Source organism: Rhineura floridana, chromosome 16, assembly GCF_030035675.1.
Source record: "Rhineura floridana isolate rRhiFlo1 chromosome 16, rRhiFlo1.hap2, whole genome shotgun sequence".
NCBI lineage: Eukaryota > Metazoa > Chordata > Lepidosauria > Squamata > Rhineuridae > Rhineura > Rhineura floridana.
This window is the reverse complement of record NC_084495.1, coordinates 6,644,045-6,662,500: the sequence shown is the minus strand read 5'-3', so window position 1 is coordinate 6,662,500 and position 18,456 is coordinate 6,644,045. Positions and strand designations below refer to the sequence as shown.

The 18,456-nt window shown below is 42.0% G+C and overlaps 1 protein-coding gene across 1 annotated transcript in view; it reads left to right on the top strand.

The window, feature by feature from the left end:
• The window catches only part of UPRT (uracil phosphoribosyltransferase homolog), a 23,779-nt gene extending 18,466 nt beyond the window's left edge, over positions 1 to 5,313 (top strand). The window contains exons 4-7 of the mRNA XM_061598452.1: positions 421 to 483; positions 1,002 to 1,163; positions 2,628 to 2,726; positions 4,858 to 5,313. Of these exons, the coding sequence (XP_061454436.1) occupies positions 421 to 483; positions 1,002 to 1,163; positions 2,628 to 2,726; positions 4,858 to 4,964 (431 nt within the window). The 3' untranslated portion in view covers positions 4,965 to 5,313. The remainder of the gene's footprint in view (positions 1 to 420; positions 484 to 1,001; positions 1,164 to 2,627; positions 2,727 to 4,857) is intronic.
• The last annotated feature ends 13,143 nt before the right edge of the window (positions 5,314 to 18,456 follow it).

The following is an 18,456-nucleotide window of genomic DNA, read 5'->3' as shown; positions in this document are numbered from 1 at the left end:
GCTACTTCGACCTCTCCTGTCTCTGAACTTGGCCACCTCACCTGGTCATTAGAAGACCTTGCAACTAAGAGTTTGCACCTGGATTCATCTCCTCCTCCGTTCCATTCCACTTTCCATTTGTGTCATACCTTTTTTTAAAGATTGTAGTCCTGGAGGCAGGAACTGTCTCGTTGATCTATAAGATGCTCTGTGAGTCTTTCCTGCGTGGAGAGCAGGATAAGCAAGTAAATTGCTGTTTTACGTGCTTCTGCTTTCTGTGGAACCTTGAAGGGCAGACATTGAAGTCACCAAGCTGTGTAAAATGTGCCCGACACTTCAAGTGGTCAGTGGACCTCCTGTTTGCCATCTTGAAATAGGATACTCTATATGGGTAAAAGGAAAACCACATTTTTAACTCCTGGTTCTGTGACTTTTCAATAGGGTACAAATATGAAGGGGTGAAATTTGAAAAGGGAAACTGTGGAGTCAGCATAATGAGAAGTGGTAAGTCACTTACGTCAGATACGGAGAAGTGTTTCCTATCACTTCATTATCAGTGCAGTGTTATTGTTTCCAACAACAGTGGGACCAAATTGGAAGTAGGTGCATGAAACAAATGGCGATTACTGTGTAAGCTATTAAATCATATTAAGGAAAGCAAAACAGCGCTGTAAGGGGGCCTGTGCCAATACAGACTGTTTGTCTACTCTAAGCAAAGGGTTAGTCCCAAGTGTCCTTTTCTGACACAGGGAAGTGGCATGACATGAAATGTGTGTGTTCAGTTTTCTACATGGATCTAAACTGCAGCTTTCCTTGCTGATAGTGCTTGCCTCTTACACCAGCTTACCTTGAATGGCACCAGCCATCCTCTGTCTATCTAAAGAGCTGTGGTATGTTGGGGAACTGAAATTGCCTATGGAAGCCATTGCAAAAAAGAGAGTCCCTGGGGAAGGGTAGATTGGTGAAACAGACTGGCCCTACCTTCATATGTAACACTTTCCTGTTTTCTTCCCCAAATGGAGGAGAGGCAATGGAACAGGGTCTGCGTGACTGTTGCAGGTCCATCCGAATAGGGAAGATCCTGATCCAGAGCGATGAAGAAACTCAGAGAGCCAAAGTGTACTATGCAAAGTTTCCACCAGATATTTACAGGAGAAAAGTTCTTCTCATGTACCCAATACTAAGTGAGTGCCTTAAAGGATTTTTTTTAAAGTACCCTCTGCCATTTGAGTGCTCTGTTGGAAAGCAGATCCATCACTGGCTAGAAAGAAGGCTTTGGCTTGCCTTGGGCCATGCGATGGCACAGGATTTTTCAAGCTTTGCCAGAATGTACATTAGTTGAACTACATTAGCTGGCAAAGCACTGGCTGTAGGCTGCACATGTTGAAAAGATGTGTCTAATGATGTAAAATGTCATTTGGATCACTTAAGTACAAACAAACAAAGAGGATGATGCTATTTGCAGCTAGTAGAATGTAACTCTTCAGCAGGGTGGAAGCTTTGACGGGTTCTTAAACTTTATTTATTTTATTTATAAACATAATTGTATATGGCTATTTCATTTTAAAAACATCAGAGTGGTTTGCAACAAATAAAAAGCATGATAAATACGGTCAAAACAAGGCCAACTATTGCAAAGAGATACCTTGACTGCCTGTGTAAGCCTGGCTGAACAGAAACCTTCTCAGCAGGCGTTCAAAGGTTAAAACAGAAGGTGCCTGCTGAATCTCTGTTGGCAGAGCATTCCGGAGAACTGGGCCGATAACACTGAAGGCTTGATTTCTTGTCGATGTTAAATGAGCCTCGCCAACTCGAGGGACAACCAGTGCTGCTCCTGCTGATGATCTCTGTGATCAAGCTGGGATATGAGGGTTGAGGTGATCCCTAAGGTATCCTAGTTCTAAGTAGTTCAGGGCTTTGTAAATTAAGGACCTTGAACCTGGCTCAGTAGGAGGTGGACAGCCAGTGCAGATGTTTTAAGAGTGGTGACACATGTTGTTAGCTATGTGTTCCCATCAGCAATCTGGCCTCTTCATTTTGCACCAGCTGGAACTTCTGAACCAGGACCGAGGGCAGCCTCGCATAGCGCCCTGCAGTAATCCAGCCTCAAAGTTACCAACACATGGACTACAGTGGTCAGGTTTTCCCTGTCCAGGAATGGTCGTAGCTGTCAATTTTAGTGAAGTGGGATGTGATCAGATATTTCTTTTCAAGTTCTGAGCTGCTTGATTCTGTTTAACCAAAATTTTTATTTAAAACATTTGTAAAAATGCATTGTAAGCTGATGAAGTCTTCACAGTGAGACTCAAACCCCAATCGTAAACATAGTGGAAATTGACAGGATAATTTGGTTCAAGATAAGTGCTTAGAATTAAGATGCATGCCTGTGGCTGCTACCCATTTTGAAACGAGCTGCATGTACTCCCTGAAGGTGGGTTGGCTTTCTCCACCTACTGAGCAATGCTAGTCAGTGGGGAAGGAACCTGAGATGCAGTCAGCTTATTGTTCTTGTTTGGGATGTCTCAGTCCACACTTATGGCCCATCCAGGCTGATTGCAAAATAGTTTGATTTTGATTGAAACATTACTTGAACAGATAGTAGAATAATTCCTTTCTCTTTCTCTCCCCCCCCCAAAAAAAAATGTCAGGCACTGGCAACACTGTGATAGAGGCTGTGAAGGTTCTTATAGAACATGGAGTTCAGCCAAATGTCATAATCCTGCTGAGTCTATTCTCTACACCCCATGGTAAGTTAAAGCAACAGGGCAAACAGAGAGCCAAACTAGATGTGATGAGCTAGTTCTGTTGGCTTCAACTGCTTGTCTCCCTTGTAGGGCTCACTCCTGCGATTGGTGCTAGAGATCGGCAGGGAGATGTGTTTGAAGCAAAGGGGTGCAGGAAGATGAGGTGGGGGTGGATTAGCTCCCCTTGTCTGCATATTTTCATCTGAATACACACAATTGTATATATGAATGGAGCAGACTCATGAACAAATACACTTTACCCTATCGCATCTAGTTTGGACCAAGCCATATAACCAGGGAAAAGTTTAAAAAACAAAACCATCAGATAAAATGTTCAGAAACTACAAAGAAAGAGGAAAAGCCAGGAAAAATAAGTAAGAAATCAACAGAAAAGGAAGGATTGATGGGGTCAAAGAATGGGCAAAGCCAAGAGGTGTTGGGCTCTGTGTAAAATGATACATTACCCTAGACCACTGTTCTTCAACCTTGAGTCCCCAGATGTTGTCCAAGTATAACTCCCATCAGCCCCAGCCAGCTTAGCCAGTGGCCAAGGATGATGGGAGTTGTGGTCCAACATCATCTGGGGACCCAAGATTGAAGACTATAGGTGGGCATCTAGAGTTGTCAGTCCTGTGCTAAAAATATTCTGTATTTTGGAATAAAGTATATAAATCAAGGCACTGGCTGACCATTTCATACAGTCCGGGTGAGGAACTAGGTTGTACGTCATAGAGCGTATAGTTAAATTGCAGAATTTACTCCCACAAGAGGCAGTGCTGACCACCAACTTGGATAGATTTAAGAGGATTAGACCAATTCATGGAGCCTAAAGCTATCAACGGCTACTAGCCATGATGGCTATGTTCTGCCTCCATAGGCGGAAGCAGTGTGCTGGAAACCGCAGGAGGGGAGAATGTTCTTGCACTCAGGTCCTGCTTGTGGTCAACTGGTTGGCCACTGTGAAAACAGGATGCTGGACTTTGTGGGCCATTGGCCTGATCCAGCAGGCTCTTCTTATGTTCTGCTCTTATCTCTGGCCTTTTATCATTGCTATAAAACCTAGAAACCTCCTTTGTGAAAAGTTATTTGCATTCAGGTGAACTTGTGATTCTACGCTTAAGCAGCACAACATTGACTGTGAATACACAAGTGCATTCCTATAGTGGGCCTAATTCCACAGTGACCCCTTGTGGCTGGTTTGAGATGTGCTTGAATGGAAAGTCAAAGAATTGAGTTCTTGGCTTCTGTTTGATGTCCAGTGAAGCCAGGGACACTCCATGATAAGAAGTAATTGTTTTTACCTGGACCATTGGTCATAACACAGCTTTGTAGTTGGCTTGCTAAAATGTGATAAGCAGCATAATTATATTTAAACAAATACATTAATCGAATGAGGGGTATTTTAAGAGCAGTCTTGTCATGTGAAAGTTCATCAAATTGTAATCTTTTCAGCTGCCAATGCTTAAAGGTTTCCTTCAATTGACACTTTGGTGGTTATCCATAGTGTAAACTCCACCATTAAAAAGCATATTGCAAACACTGTTGGTGATGGAAAGAGTAGGTGTACATCATTTTAGTTGCCTAGGCATTTTAAATAGTTATGCCACCTAAATCTGCTTTAATAGTTTTTGCTCCCTCTGTACAAATGTGATTTTAACATATTATGCCTATTGTACACTGCCCTGGAATCCTATTTCATGTCAGTTTGTTTACCAAGAACTCATTTTATGTTGTAAGATAAATTTGGATAGGTTCTCTCCACTCAGTACACTCAGTCTGGTCTACCAGGATTTGCCATTGGCTAGCACATTGCAGGAGGATCATTTGCCTCTCCCTGTTCAGAGGCACAGAGACCTTATTAGTCATTGATCATATGGGCATGTAGGTATCTAGGATCACTGCACTTAATAATATGTGGCCAAAGAATGCAGCTATTTACAAAATACTGGGGAGGAAAAAGCATCTTTGAAAGACTTTATGCTAGCAGGAATTGCTATTCTGAGCATGTAGTTCAGTAAGACAATGGGGGCTGGGGGGTGGAGATGGGAGAGAAGAGGATCAAGCTCCAGAAGGGGACCGTGACTCTTTTTGCAGAGCCACAAATGTGGTTTTAACTACTCCCTTCTTTTTAAAGGTGCCAAATCAATAATCCAGGAATTCCCAGAAATCACCATTTTAACAACAGAAGTTCATCCCGTTGCACCGACGCATTTTGGACAGAAGTATTTTGGAACGGACTGAAGTGCTTTAACCAGTGTGTGTTTTGTTACTGTATAATATTATACAATTTTTCTACATTTTATAATTTGGAGCAGAGGTGTTGCTGAGTGTATTTAACATCTTTTTTTCTTTTGCCAAAGGTGAAAATAGTTGACCTGGGCAAGTTTTTTTATTTAAAAGGGAAAGTATTTGATTTTGTGTCCAGTTTTTATTCTAACAATGAGTTGGGGGCAATAATGAAGCACCTTGTGCAGCAAACTTTTAATAATGTGCATATCTAAATTGCTGTACTTGTAGTTCTTTTATTTATTCTTTTGTAGCCAGTTTAAACGGCTGGTTATGACGACAAAATAAAATAACTGTGAAGACACCACAGTCTATTTAATCTTTCAGTTCTTATAGCACAAGTGTTTTTAGCGTTTCTGTTTGCTCCTCCTGGGAGGAAGGGTGGGATAGAAATCAAATAATAAATGAATAAATAAATAAATGTTCAGGGGTCATGATGTTTTGCAAAAAATGGCTCCAGGTTATATGCCTAAAGTACATTGCCCTTCTGGGCCTGTAATGATGGTGGGTTAACAGAAACTGGTTACAGTTCAGGGGGTGATGTGTGCATCGCCATACACGGCTCGCCTTTGCCTGCTCATGGATGCAGAAGCCTTTGGACAAGGTATCGTGATATGTGCAGAGCAGTTTGTCGCTCGGGTAGCTTTGCAGACTGTTCTGCTCATGTAAAGAGGAAGATTGCTGCGCTGTATTGCAGACAGGTGCTTCCAGCCTCAGCCTGTAAACCCAAGGGTAGGGGGACCTGTGAGCCTCCAAGTGTTGTTGGACCCCAACCCCCTGTCCAAATCCAGCCAGCATGACCAATGGTCAGATTTTGGGAGCTGTAGTCAGGTTCCTCATCCCTTCAGTGAAACGTAAAATACTTGAGTGTCACTTTGATGTAGCAATAACCAACTTGCAGTAGTTGCTTCCTCCCCATAACCTGTTGGTACCCCAAAACCATGTAAGGTTTAAACTTCATGAGAAATCAGCAGTATTTTTTTTACAGGGTTACCGTTTGTCATCCTGTTCCTAATGAGGATCTCTTAATCAGGGCTACATGCATTAGGGGTGTGAGGATTTTTACTTTCATCCCTTTTAAAGAGCAAAATTTTAACTCCTGTGGCTTTGGCCTGCAAGAAACGAGATCCCCTGAATGTCTGGCATTTTCCATCTTCACCTTTTTAGGTGTTTGGAAGGCCGGACTTTGGAAAGGCCCAGTTTTATAAGAAACAAAGGCATGTTCTTTCTGAAGGCTGCATAAGATTTGTGCTCCCAAGGAATTTGTTTTTCTGGGCATATCTCAAATCTCATACCTTTGCAGTGCTTTGTTGTAAGCAGACAAGTCATTCCTGTAAAGTCATGTGCCCCTATCAACTTAAGTATTTTAAAATGTTTGGCTTGCAGTCATTTGTACAATGTTAGATTCTTTCTGCTTGAAAGATACAAAGAGCAGAAAACAAAATGCGATTGATGGGAACTGGAGTCCACAGCATCTGGAGGGCACCACATTCGCTATCACTGTGTATTCCGGTGCAAGATGGAGGCAGGTACGCAGCTTGTTTTACTGCTCTCCTAATAGTTCGTTTTAAGAGTTTAAATAAGGGCTTAGGCAGCTGGCAGTCAGCTCACTTGGCAATTCTCCTGTTTTCCCTTCCTTGAATTTTCACTTGTCGGCTAAAACTTTATTACTAAACGGGTGTAAATCTGCCACTACTAAACATAGTGTTTGGGGAGTATCCAGCGTTTGAGTATCCTCGCAAGCAGAAGCCTGAAGAGCCCAAGACGTCTCCTTATCTTATCTTAAAGCCATAAATCAAAATAGAATATCTCTCTTCCTTTGATTTCACAACATGGTTTTAACAAGGAAAAAGTGTAAAGAACTGGAGGTGAAACCTCAGCTAGACGAGGCTTCTTTAATAGACTCACAACCGAAGATTACTCAATTCTTCCCAACTACGGTAACTGACACCCTCCTCCCTGGAGTGGAGTCTTTTACATCACCTCCCTCTTCGACCCCAATTTTGGACTGGTCCCTAGACCACATAAATGATATTTATGACCTGAAAGCAGACTCTCCCTCCCTATCTCTTGCAAAGGAACTTGCACTTGCAGACCGCCATCTTCCTCCAGTTTCTATGACGCCTATCACGGAACCGGCACAAATAACTTCATCCCCTCCTGATACAGGCAGGACTGTTAGAAACTCCTCAACTCCTCCCTCAGCAGTAAAACTCAATAAGAACATAAGAACATAAGAAGAGCCTGCTGGATCAGGCCAGTGGCCCATCTAGTCCAGCATCCTGTTCTCACAGTGGCCAACCAGGTGCCTGGGGGAAGCCCACAAGCAGGACCCGAGTGCAAGAACACTCTCCCCTCCTGAGGCTTCCGGCAACTGGTTTTCAGAAGCATGCTGCCTCTGACTAGGGTGGCACAGCACAGCCATCACGGCTAGTAGCCATTGATAGCCCTGTCCTCCATGAATTTGTCTAATCTTCTTTTAAAGCCATCCAAGCTGGTGGCCATTACTGCATCTTGTGGGAGCAAATTCCATAGTTTAACTATGCGCCGAGTAAAGAAGTACTTCCTTTTGTCTGTCCTGAATCTTCCAACATTCAGCTTCTTTGAATGTCCACAAGTTCTAGTGTTATGAGAGAGGGAGAAGAACTTTTGTCTATCCACTTTCTCAGTGCCATGCATAATTTTATAAACTTCTATCATGTCTCCTCTGACCCGCCTTTTCTCTAAACTAAAAAGCCCCAAATGCTGCAACCTTTCCTCGTAAGGGAGTCGCTCCATCCCCTTGATCATTCTGGTTGCCCTCTTCTGAACCTTTTCCAACTCTATAATATCCTTTTTGAGATGAGGCGACCAGAACTGTACACAGTATTCCAAATGATAGGATGGACTCTCTTGACTTTAGAAGAACTCGATCATATCAAAGCCTTCCTTTCTGAGTGCAACGCTCTCCTGAACACTCTGGCGACAGCTGCCAAGAAGATAAACCTTGGCAATGTGAATCAAGCAGGGGATGCCAGTGACACACTCCCAAGGAAGCTGAATGTCAGGTCAAAGAAGACCTCTTCCCAGCTCCCTCAATCGAGGACAGGAACGGCTAAGCAACATCCAACCTTCAGTCGTCGAAGGAACGCTCTACAAAAGAAGCCAAAGAACATTAAGAATTTCAAATTACCTTACTATAAGAAACTAAATTACAAGCCACTTTTTGACCTGCTGAAATCTTTATCTAATGAGCCCCCCCCCCGCCCTTCTAGAGGGAATCGCCCTCCAGTGAAATCTAAGGAACAAGAAAAGGCTAAGGGGAAAGAACTGGCTGAGTCTGCCCCCATTAATCCTCCTTTACACGTGAGCAACCCGCCTTTCCCTCCAACTGCTCGGTTCCTGCTCCATAACCCGGTTCCCGGTTCCCAGCTAAATCACTCTGGAATCTGATCTTGATTCAGAATAAATTGGTTTTCCTTAACTATCCCAAGCCTCCTCGAAACCAATCGCAACATCTTTGTAAATTTCAAGCTTGGGAATTTTTGGAGCCCTTTTTTCCAGGTCAGCTTCACCCTTCTGATATCTCACATATCTATTTCCTCTTTAACAACCTTAAGACTGTGAGTGCAATTGTCTCTTTCAAGAAGCCTTCTATTGTAAAAATGGTTTACGGTCTAAAGGAGCGGCTAGAAAGTACCAGCATATATATTCGGAGGTATTTTGAAAATGTGGCCCCACCACAGCCCCTTTATCCTCTTTCCCAGGCTCCTCTGATTCATACGAGAAGGACTATTCTTCATTCGGCTAGATCTGAAACAAGCACGGTAACCCACTCTCCAGTCACTTCTCACTCCATTATTCCGCTGGAAGTTCAAGATCCTCTATCTGCTTCTCCTGAAGATTCGCTTGAATCAGAAGACCTACAGCTGCTGGAAACCTTTGGAGATCTACCTAGAGAGGAACAGCTTGCAAAAGATTGGACCGTCTCAGAATGAAATTGTCAGCCCTGCAAGCTAATAATTCTAATCAATCTAAACATGGAGGGTCGGACCATAGGACAGCCCATCCCAACAGGATTACAACCGCTGCTAGATTAAAACCTTCTAATGGCCCTTCTTGCACAGACATGCGTTGCCTAGACCCAGAGAAATTGGGCTCCCCAGGAAAGCCCTCTTGCGTACCTAAAACCTTGCCATGCTACATTGGTCCACCACTTTCCAACATTTGCATTCGGAGATCAGAAATAGACCAAATTACTCCCCTACAGAATGCTATGGAATGACAAGAACGGTACTCTGACAAGGCGACCCCTCCATCGGTAAACACTCTTGCAGGAAGTGTAGTTCCACCCTCGCCCTTTACAAATTTTATTTCCTGGAATATAGCAGGCTGGAATAACAAGGTGGTTGACCTGGAGTTTGTTACTTATCTCCAATCATTTGATATAGTTTGCTTGCAAGAGACATGGTTACTTGAGGAAAGTCCCATTTTAATTGACGGCTTTAAATCTTGGTCCAAACCAGCTAAGTGTTCAGCCAATATGGGACGTGGTAGTGGCGGTCTTGCGACCTTGATCCACCGATGTGCATGTTGTGGAATTACCTTGCTTGGCTCCCAACTTTTGCCTGGCTCTTCAAATAATACCATCTTCTGATTTCGCACCCTTCATTTGTATTAATGTCTATCTCCCCCCCTTACGCTCTTCACAAGTGATGTCGATGTGGCTGGAATTAGATAACTTTATTGACAATCTTATATGTGTATACCCTTCATGCCCACTGCTTATAGGAGGGGACTTTAATCCCAGGATGGGCGCTAGCTACCCGAAAATCTATGATATTCTTGACTTTTCTCCCAGTGATGTAGCGCTTTTGCCCCGACTTTCCCGTGATAGGTCCCCCAACAAAAATGGTCTTGCTTTGTTTAGAATGTTGATTAAATTCCAGTTAATCTGCCTTAATGGCACCTACCTGGACTCCTCCAATGGCTTCTTTACTTACATCTGTGGTAAAGGAGCTAGTGTGGTGGACTACATACTGGGGTCTTCCTTATTGATTGGCCTTGTCAGTGAGTTGTCTGTGGGAGATAGATCAGATAGCGACCACCTCCCCCTGAAACTATCTTTCCACGGCCCTCTTTACTATGCTAACCTACAGTCATCGATGCCGCTGCTGGGCGATTTGCAATGGATTAGACGCCTTAAATGGTCTCAAGATATAGAGACTATTATAAGACAGTCTCTGGCTGCTCCCAAGTTAACTGAGTTACGCCAAAAGGCCCTTTCATCCCCTAATACCATTCATTCGACGTACGAGGAGGTTATTGCAGCCCTTAAACCTCTGGTTTCCTCATCAGTTACAACCAGATCCCATCAGGGCTCTAAATTATGGTATGACAAGGCCTGTCAAATTAAGAAACGGGAATTACGTACTCAGATAAGACTCACTAGACGTAACCATTCAGAAGCAGCTGTTTCCCGTCTCCTCTTACAAAAAAGGGAGCATAAGAAACTACTCAAAGAGAAAAAACAAGCCTTTATTGCCAATTGTTGGTGCTCCCTGGGCCTAGCCGTTCTTCAAGGGAATGATTCAGAGTTCTGGAGATTAGTTCGGGGAGGTCTGACACAGAATGTTTCTGTGCCAGTCCCTCCTGTTCTCCCGGAAGCCTGGATCTCCCACTTCCATTCAATCGTTGGGAACGTGAAATTAACATTCCCCAATATTAATGTAGTCCCCTCAGACCTGCCCCCCTGGCTACCAGTCACCTGTGCAGACATCGGAGATTTAATATCCTCCCTTCGCTCGGGTAAAGCCCCAGGAGAGGAGAGGATACCGCCTGAATTACTCCTCCTTGACCCTTTATGGTGGAGTCCAATTCTTGCAATACTTTTTACAAATATCAATTCCACTGGTATCATTCCCCCTGGTTGGCGCACCAGTATAGTGGTGCCCATATTCAAGAAAGGGGACCCCACTGATCCACGCAACTATAGACCCATCAGTTTGCTTGATGTGATATCCAAATTATATGGCCGTTTTTAATTAAATAAACTATTAGACTGGGATAACAATCGCTCCATCATTCATGAAGAACAGGCGGGGTTTAGGAAAGGTAGAAGTACACTCGATCATGCATTTGTGCTTTTCCATCTTATAAATAAGACCAAAACAGGGGCACTCAAGTCCCTGTATCTGGCATTTATCAACTTTTCCTTTGCTTTCGATTCAATAGACAGGATGATACTGTGGCAAAAACTCTACCAGGCGGGTATCGAGAAGAGATTGTTGTGGTTACTTCAAGCCTTACACCACGACACATCTCTAAGGATCCATTTAGGCCTGAATGGATCCGTTTCTCGCGAAATCCCGGCTAAGAGAGGTGTTAAGCAAGGATGTATTTTGGCCCCTTTTTTGTTTAATTTTTTTATTAACGATATTATCCCCTCAATGGTTTCTCCTGCTTTTCCCCCCCCCATCATTGAGGCATAGGAAGATCTCAGCATTACTGTATGAGGATGATCTGGTCCTCCTCTCTTTAAATAAGATCGGATTAAAAAGAATGCAGTCTTGCCTACATGAATATAGTGAAGCCCAGCACTTACAGGTTAACTATTCCAAATCTAAAATAATGGTCTGAGGGAAAAATTATAGAGTAAAATCTAATTGGTCATTAAATGGCCAGCCACTCGAGCAGGTGAATGCCTTCAAATACCTAGGCATATGTTTTAGTAATAGACTACAATGGACTTCCCACCTGGAAAGTATTAAGCTTCAGGCCTCTAGATCTAGTGGCCAATTAAAGAAATTTTTTTACTCTCATGGCGGCCAATTAATAAGACCAATGATTAAACTCTATGTGGCCAAAATTCTCGCCAAAATCCTTTATGGGGCAGAACTGTGGGGCTACTCTGCACATCTTAGTCTTGAAGTCCTTCAAAACACCTTGAAGCAGCTCATGGGGCTCCCTAAAGGCACCCCATCAGCCCACATTAGAGCAGAACTTGGTCTCCCTTCCTTAATGGCCAGGATTGACCTCGCATACCTACAATACTGGAAAAAGCTATCTATGTCGGAGGACTCATCCCTTGCGAAATTGTGCTGGACCGACCAATTGGAGAAAGGGTGCTGGGCTTCTAAATTTGATGAATTAGCGATTCTTTATGATCTCACCCAAAGTAAACTTTTTGGCCTTAATCACATTGAGCTGCGTAATAGAATTTTTGATTATGATGCTCAACAAGACAGAGCCTTGATAGTAGTCGCTTCCTTTTCCCCTTGGTTTTCCTATATTAAACCCAACCATGTTCTGGCTCTCTATTTTGACATCTTGACTTGCGCCCCTCTTTGCAGGGCCTTTACTGAACTGAGATTCCAAACAATGCCCACTGCATTCCTCGAAGGCAGGTATGTTGGCATCCCACACGCGGAACACTATTGTATCAATGGCTGTATGGTTCCTGAAGATCTAGTTCACTATATGTTTATTTGTCCCTTATATCATCTCCTGAGAGAGAAGTTCATAGCTCCTTTCATAAGTTTGAACGAGGGGATCCCCTTCGATCAACTAGTAATTAGTTTATTGTCGGCTTCACAAAAGCATATTATAATCTCTGTAGCCAACTTTGCATTGGCCGCGAAAAAGGTAAGAGCAGCACTTGTTAAAACTGTCTAAATTTGTATGGAGTCTTGCCTATGTTTTACGGTTTTAAATATTTATCCTGTATAGAAGATTTTAACCTTGTTTGTTTCCCCTTTCCCTGTCTGTGTTGCACCGGCTTATTGGCTATATGCAATAAAATTTACTTACTTACTGTGTATTCTCAAGTTCACTGGGGAAACTGAAGAATAAAAAGCTGCAGCCATGCTCTTTGTTAGTAGTGTAGACTGCCAGCCTTCTGTACTTCTACTGTGCTGTTTTTGTCTCAGGGTGCTCCTAAATGAGGATTGATCCCTCTGATTAAGGGTATTTCTACTGGCAACAACTCTCTTGAGCCCATAACAAATTGCCTTCAACTGCTAAATGGTGGCACTCAGTGGGGGACACTCTATTAATGGTTTAAGGTCACAACTGCCCCACTGCTGACATGGGGGGGACTCCATAGCTGCACAAAGTCATGCACTGTGTTTCAAAGGGATACTTGGTTGAGTCCTGCTGAGCCACTCTATGTGAAAGGGTCTGTATACTTGTGTTACCTTAGGAGAACTCCATGGAAATGGACTGCCTTCAAGTCAATCCATGGCAACCCTATGAATAGGGTTTTCATGGCAAGTGGCATTCAGAGGGGTTTCCCATTGCCTCCCTCTGAGGCTAGTCCTCCCAGCTGGCTAGGGCCTGCTCAGCTTGCCACAGCTGCACAAGCCAGCCCCTTCCTTGTCTGCAACTGCCACCTGGGGGGCAACTGAGCTCCTTGGGACTATGCCGCTTGCCCACGGCTGCACAGGTGGCAGGGCACGTAACCCCTGAGCCACTCACTGTGGGGTGATCTTTAGCTGGCCCTTTACGCCCAGGAGACATGAGTGGGGATTTGAACTCTGACTCTGGATTCCCAGCCAGGCTCTCCTCCCCACTGTGCTATACCAGCTGTCGGAGAACTCCATATTGATTGTAAATAGCAGAATGAGCAAAGTTGAAGGAGGTTTGTTTAAAAAGTTTATTTTTGGCTAGTTCAAATGAGTTAAACTGTCAAATAGTTCATATAATAATGCTTGTAAACTTTGACTAGTTCTTTTTACCCCAACACTCATAGGAAAACTATTTCAAAATGCTGGGTTTTCAACATTAATAGCCTTGGATAAACTGTAGGAAGTGCTTTGAGAACTGGAAAGGTCCTAGTTAAAATCTAAGAAAAAGCGCACACACACGGCACCATTCTCGCAACTGTTCTTGGTTGACTTTTGAACCCAACAGAAAGATGTGAACAATATGCAGACTTTTTAAACAGGACTTTAAAACTTACCTGAAACTTGATCCTATAAAATACTTTTTTTGTAAAATGTTTCCATGCTTAAGGCTGCCACAAGGATGAACATGCACATTCTTTTAAATGAACAAACCTGAGATAATGAAATAGTTAAAACATTCAAAAAGGTTCAAGAAAGTAGAACTTTCTGTGATCAGAAAGCTGAGTATGGATACGTCCAAGGATTATAAGGAGGCTTGGAGGGAAAAACAGTTACAGAAGCTCATTTCTTATTATGCTCCCTGCTGTACTCTACTGGGGAAACTGTACCGTTTTGAAACATGATTAATGAAGTAATCAAGTCTCAAACACTAGGAGCACACTTAGCCGGACCACGGATGTGATTGTGGTGGTGACCAAAATAGTTAAAATGTATAGAATGAAGGGTTCTAAGCTTGATTCAATGGCTACCAGAAAAGTGATACTGTGAAAAAGGTAAGAAACCTGCTCAGGAAAAGGACCAAAGCAGTAAGCTGCCACTTTCAAAGTTCCTTTTTTTTTTTCCAATTAATTTTTATTCACATTTTCAAAACCAAAACAATACAAAAAGAAAAAACACAAATCAATAACTAATACAATAAAAAAAGAAAAAAATATAAAAATATTGACTTCCGATTTGTCATAGTTCAGCTATAAATCTATAGTATATAACAAGCCTGTCTCCTAATAGATTATAAAATCACCTTCCTCCAGCGGTTATCTTAATTGGTTTCAAATTTCATTAACATCATATCATTTTATTCTTCCACAAAAAGTCAAAGAGAAGTTTCCAATCCTTGAGATATATGTCCATCAATTTTTTTTTCTAGATAAACATGTCAATTAATCCAACTCATCAAGTCTACTAAGTCCAGTAATTTCAAATCGCTCTTCTTCCATTATCCATATTGGTTCCATCTTCCATCTTTATGCACCCAATAATCTTGCTGTCATAGTCATATAATAAGAGTCTGATAGGAATTTCCTTTATCACAGATATTTTCTTGCCATCAATTCTGAACGTATCACTGAAGTATTGTTGCATAGCCGCATCTCTGTTCCTCTTTTTTACATGATACACTAGCACATCTCTTGAAGATTTTTCCATTGACACAAAATAGGGATTAATTCTGTTAACTTTCTCCATTTCAAGTTCCATTGAATCCTTCCAGTCCAGGAATTTTTTTAAACCGATAATATCTTTATCTCCAATCTCTTCAATTCCTTCAGGGACAGCGCTGAGTTCCAAACCGTAATATTTGTCTCCAGGATCCATCACAGCCAGGAAATCCAAACCTTTTTCCATGTCCATATTTAATCCAATCTCCATAGTTTGAACCTTGCCTTTAATTTCTCTTTCATCCTTTTTTGGTTTTCCAGATCTATCTTTATTCTCCTTTCTCATAGAATCCTGAATTTCTTTCAGCTCCTGTCTCATTTCGTCAAATTCAATTCTCAATGCTTGTCTATTATTTCTCAGTTCTTGTTTTATTGACTTAATCCCATTCATTATTTTCTGAAACATGTCTAAAGATAAAGTCCCTTCTTGTACATCCATGATCTTCCTAATTGTCATTCTTAAAGTCAAAGGAACAAAACTCCTTCAATTTTCAATGTCCCAAGCAAAGAGCAGTTTATTTCTTTATCCAGTTACAAAGTAGTCAATCTTTCAAACCAACTTGCATCACACTCTAGACAGCCCTTATCTCTTGTATACCCAAAAGTGCAAAAACAGCTTTAGTTCACAGCGTCCGAATAACTAGTAGCAGAGAGAATGAGCATATTCGTCAAAAAAAAAGTAGATCAGAAAAAATAGTCCCAGACTTATATTACACAAAAGTCTTATAAATCAAAAAGATTTTCTTTTCTCTTCCAATCAGAAACCCCTCATCCGTTGTAATCTTTACAATGCTATTTTCCATGTCAGCTTTTTGCAATAAAAAAAAAGATAGGCTATTTTTATTTTCTTCCCCCTTAGCTCTGTGAGTAAAAGAGAAGGAAAGTTTTGGCTCACCCAGGTTTTCTTAATTGCTGGATTCTTTGACAAATCTCTTTAGCTGTATAGATAAGAAAGTAATGAGCGTAGACAGGAGGATACTTGCCTGTTAGTTCGCTTTTCTTTAAAAGAAAAAAAAAGGATCACTTATTCAGCTGAGCTAGTTAAAAATCCTCGCTCCGTCCGAGCTGCTGGAAGACCTTCTTTCACAGACAGTTCTGACGAATTCCAGTCTCCAACAATCACAACAAAGCTGTGTGGGAAATCTCACGTTTCTTCCTTATCCGGAAGAAATTATCCCCAGTCAAAAAAGACCCTTCTGACTGGATTTAAAACTGAAAAAGTTTCATCCAAGACGGGAGCCCGTCTCAGAGCTGCACAGGCGGAGGGATCCTCCTGGGAAGTCCCACTTTCAAAGTTCCTAACAAACAATTATCTGATCCTCTGTGGCGCAGAGTGGTAAGCGGCGGTAACACAGCCGAAGCTCTGCTCATGGCCGGAGTTCGATTCCAACGGAAGGAGGAAGTCGAATCTCTGGTAAAAGGGGTTGAGGTCCACTCAGCCTTCCATCCATCCGTGGTCGGTAAAATGAGTACCCGGCATACGCTGGGGGGTAAAGAAAGGCCGGGGAAGGAACTGGCAAACCCACCCCATATATACGGTCTGCCTAGCAAACGTCGCAAGATGTCACCCTAAGAGTCGGAAACGACTTGCACTATAAGTGCGGGGGACACCTTTACCTTTTAACAAACAATATAAAACATTGTTTGTTGTACACATGCCTTGATAACTTGAACAAACGCAGGCATGGCAAGGTATTTTGAAGGAAATCAGTCAAACAGCTATCCAGTTGATCAACAGCTGATGGGGCTACATGCAAACTGTTGAGGTTCTCTTTTGTTTGGAAGAATTACTTAGCTGGTTTTTTCCAGTCAGTTTTTTTCCAGTATAAATTAAATGCATTCTTAAATGGGCATGTAAGGGACTGATAACCTTTCTTCTAATATGAAGTCTGTTCTAACCATCTTCAATACTTCCTCTGATATTTTTAAATCTGTAACTCGACTGCATTAAATGGTAATCCAATTTGTGAAAAATCCACATGATTAAATGCAGCATGTAGCTTAAAAACTAATGAGTGACTTAAGGAAAACATAGTAACTATTTGCTTGGGTCAGTACAACTTATTAGTAGGTACAACCATTTAAAAAAAAATTAAGCTAGAGGAGTAAGCAACTTCCCATCAGCAATTCCCCAAAATGTCTTCCTTTTACTTAACATGGTAATGTACTTTAATAAAATCAAGATTACTTTAGTTATTTCAAAAGTCTGTATTCTACACATACATGAAGAGCAAACTTGAGTGGGAGGGGGTGGTCAGTGAACAAATAACAACCTTCCAAGAAATTTTTTTTCCCAGTTCTATTGCATTGTAGTGTCTCAAAAAGCTTGCTCTAGGTAGCTTCTGGGGCACTGAGATCTCTAATCTACCATCATTGTTGGTGGGTTGCAGGAGGATGAGGTGCAAGGGTGGTAGCCCCATGCAATATCTTCAAGAAGCTTGGAGATAAATTTGCTGCTACTAATATCTGCCCTTCTAGTGTATTCCTCTTCCTTTTCCCAAGGTGGGCAGAAAGGAGCATGTCACATTCATATTGGCATTACAAAAAAAATGTTCTTGGTATTGTAACATGTATAAATTGTGCTTTCAGACTATGCCCCACCTACCCATCCTGTAGATTCTGGACAGTAACTATCTGTTGCTTTGTCATGCTAATTGGATCTTACTCGTCTGCCCTGTATTTTCTCTCAAAGTTGTTCTTTGCTTCATAGACATTTTAACACCATCAATTCTGGAGTTTATGAAATTAACCAGTATAGCCTAGCAACGTTTGCAAAACTCAAAATCCTAGAAACACTATTTTACTTCCCAGTATTTGTAGTCATCAGTGTGATGCCTTAAGCCAGTGTTCTTCAGCCTTGGGTCCCCAGTTGCTGATGGACTACAACTCCCATCATCCCTGACCACTGACCATGCAGTTTGGGGATGATGGGAGTTGTAGTCCAATAACATCTGGAGACCTAAGGTTGAAGAACTGTGCTTAAAGCTGATAGCTGGAGTAGAGTATCTGGAATGTTAAGTATGTAACTTTTCTCATGAAAGGTAACGGTGCAAGTTGTTCCCCCCTGTTCCATCTTTTCATGGTGGTAATTTTGCATGCAGGAATTATCCAGCGTTGCATCTACGCTGCACCTCGCTCATACTCTTTCCCTGTTTAAGTACTCCTATAGAAGGCTGTGCTTTAGAGAGGAACTTTATGAAATGGAACAATGTGACATACACAGCATGTTCATTGTGTTCACACCAATCAAATCTATATACAATTTAGGATGGAGGTTATACATTAGGGACAGTACAGATCTTACACCTCCAATTTACTTATGGGGGTCTAACCTTTTTTCAGAGACCAATAATAATTTTGGTCTATCTATTATTATGAATTAGTACACAAATTGGGGGGTAAAGGAGG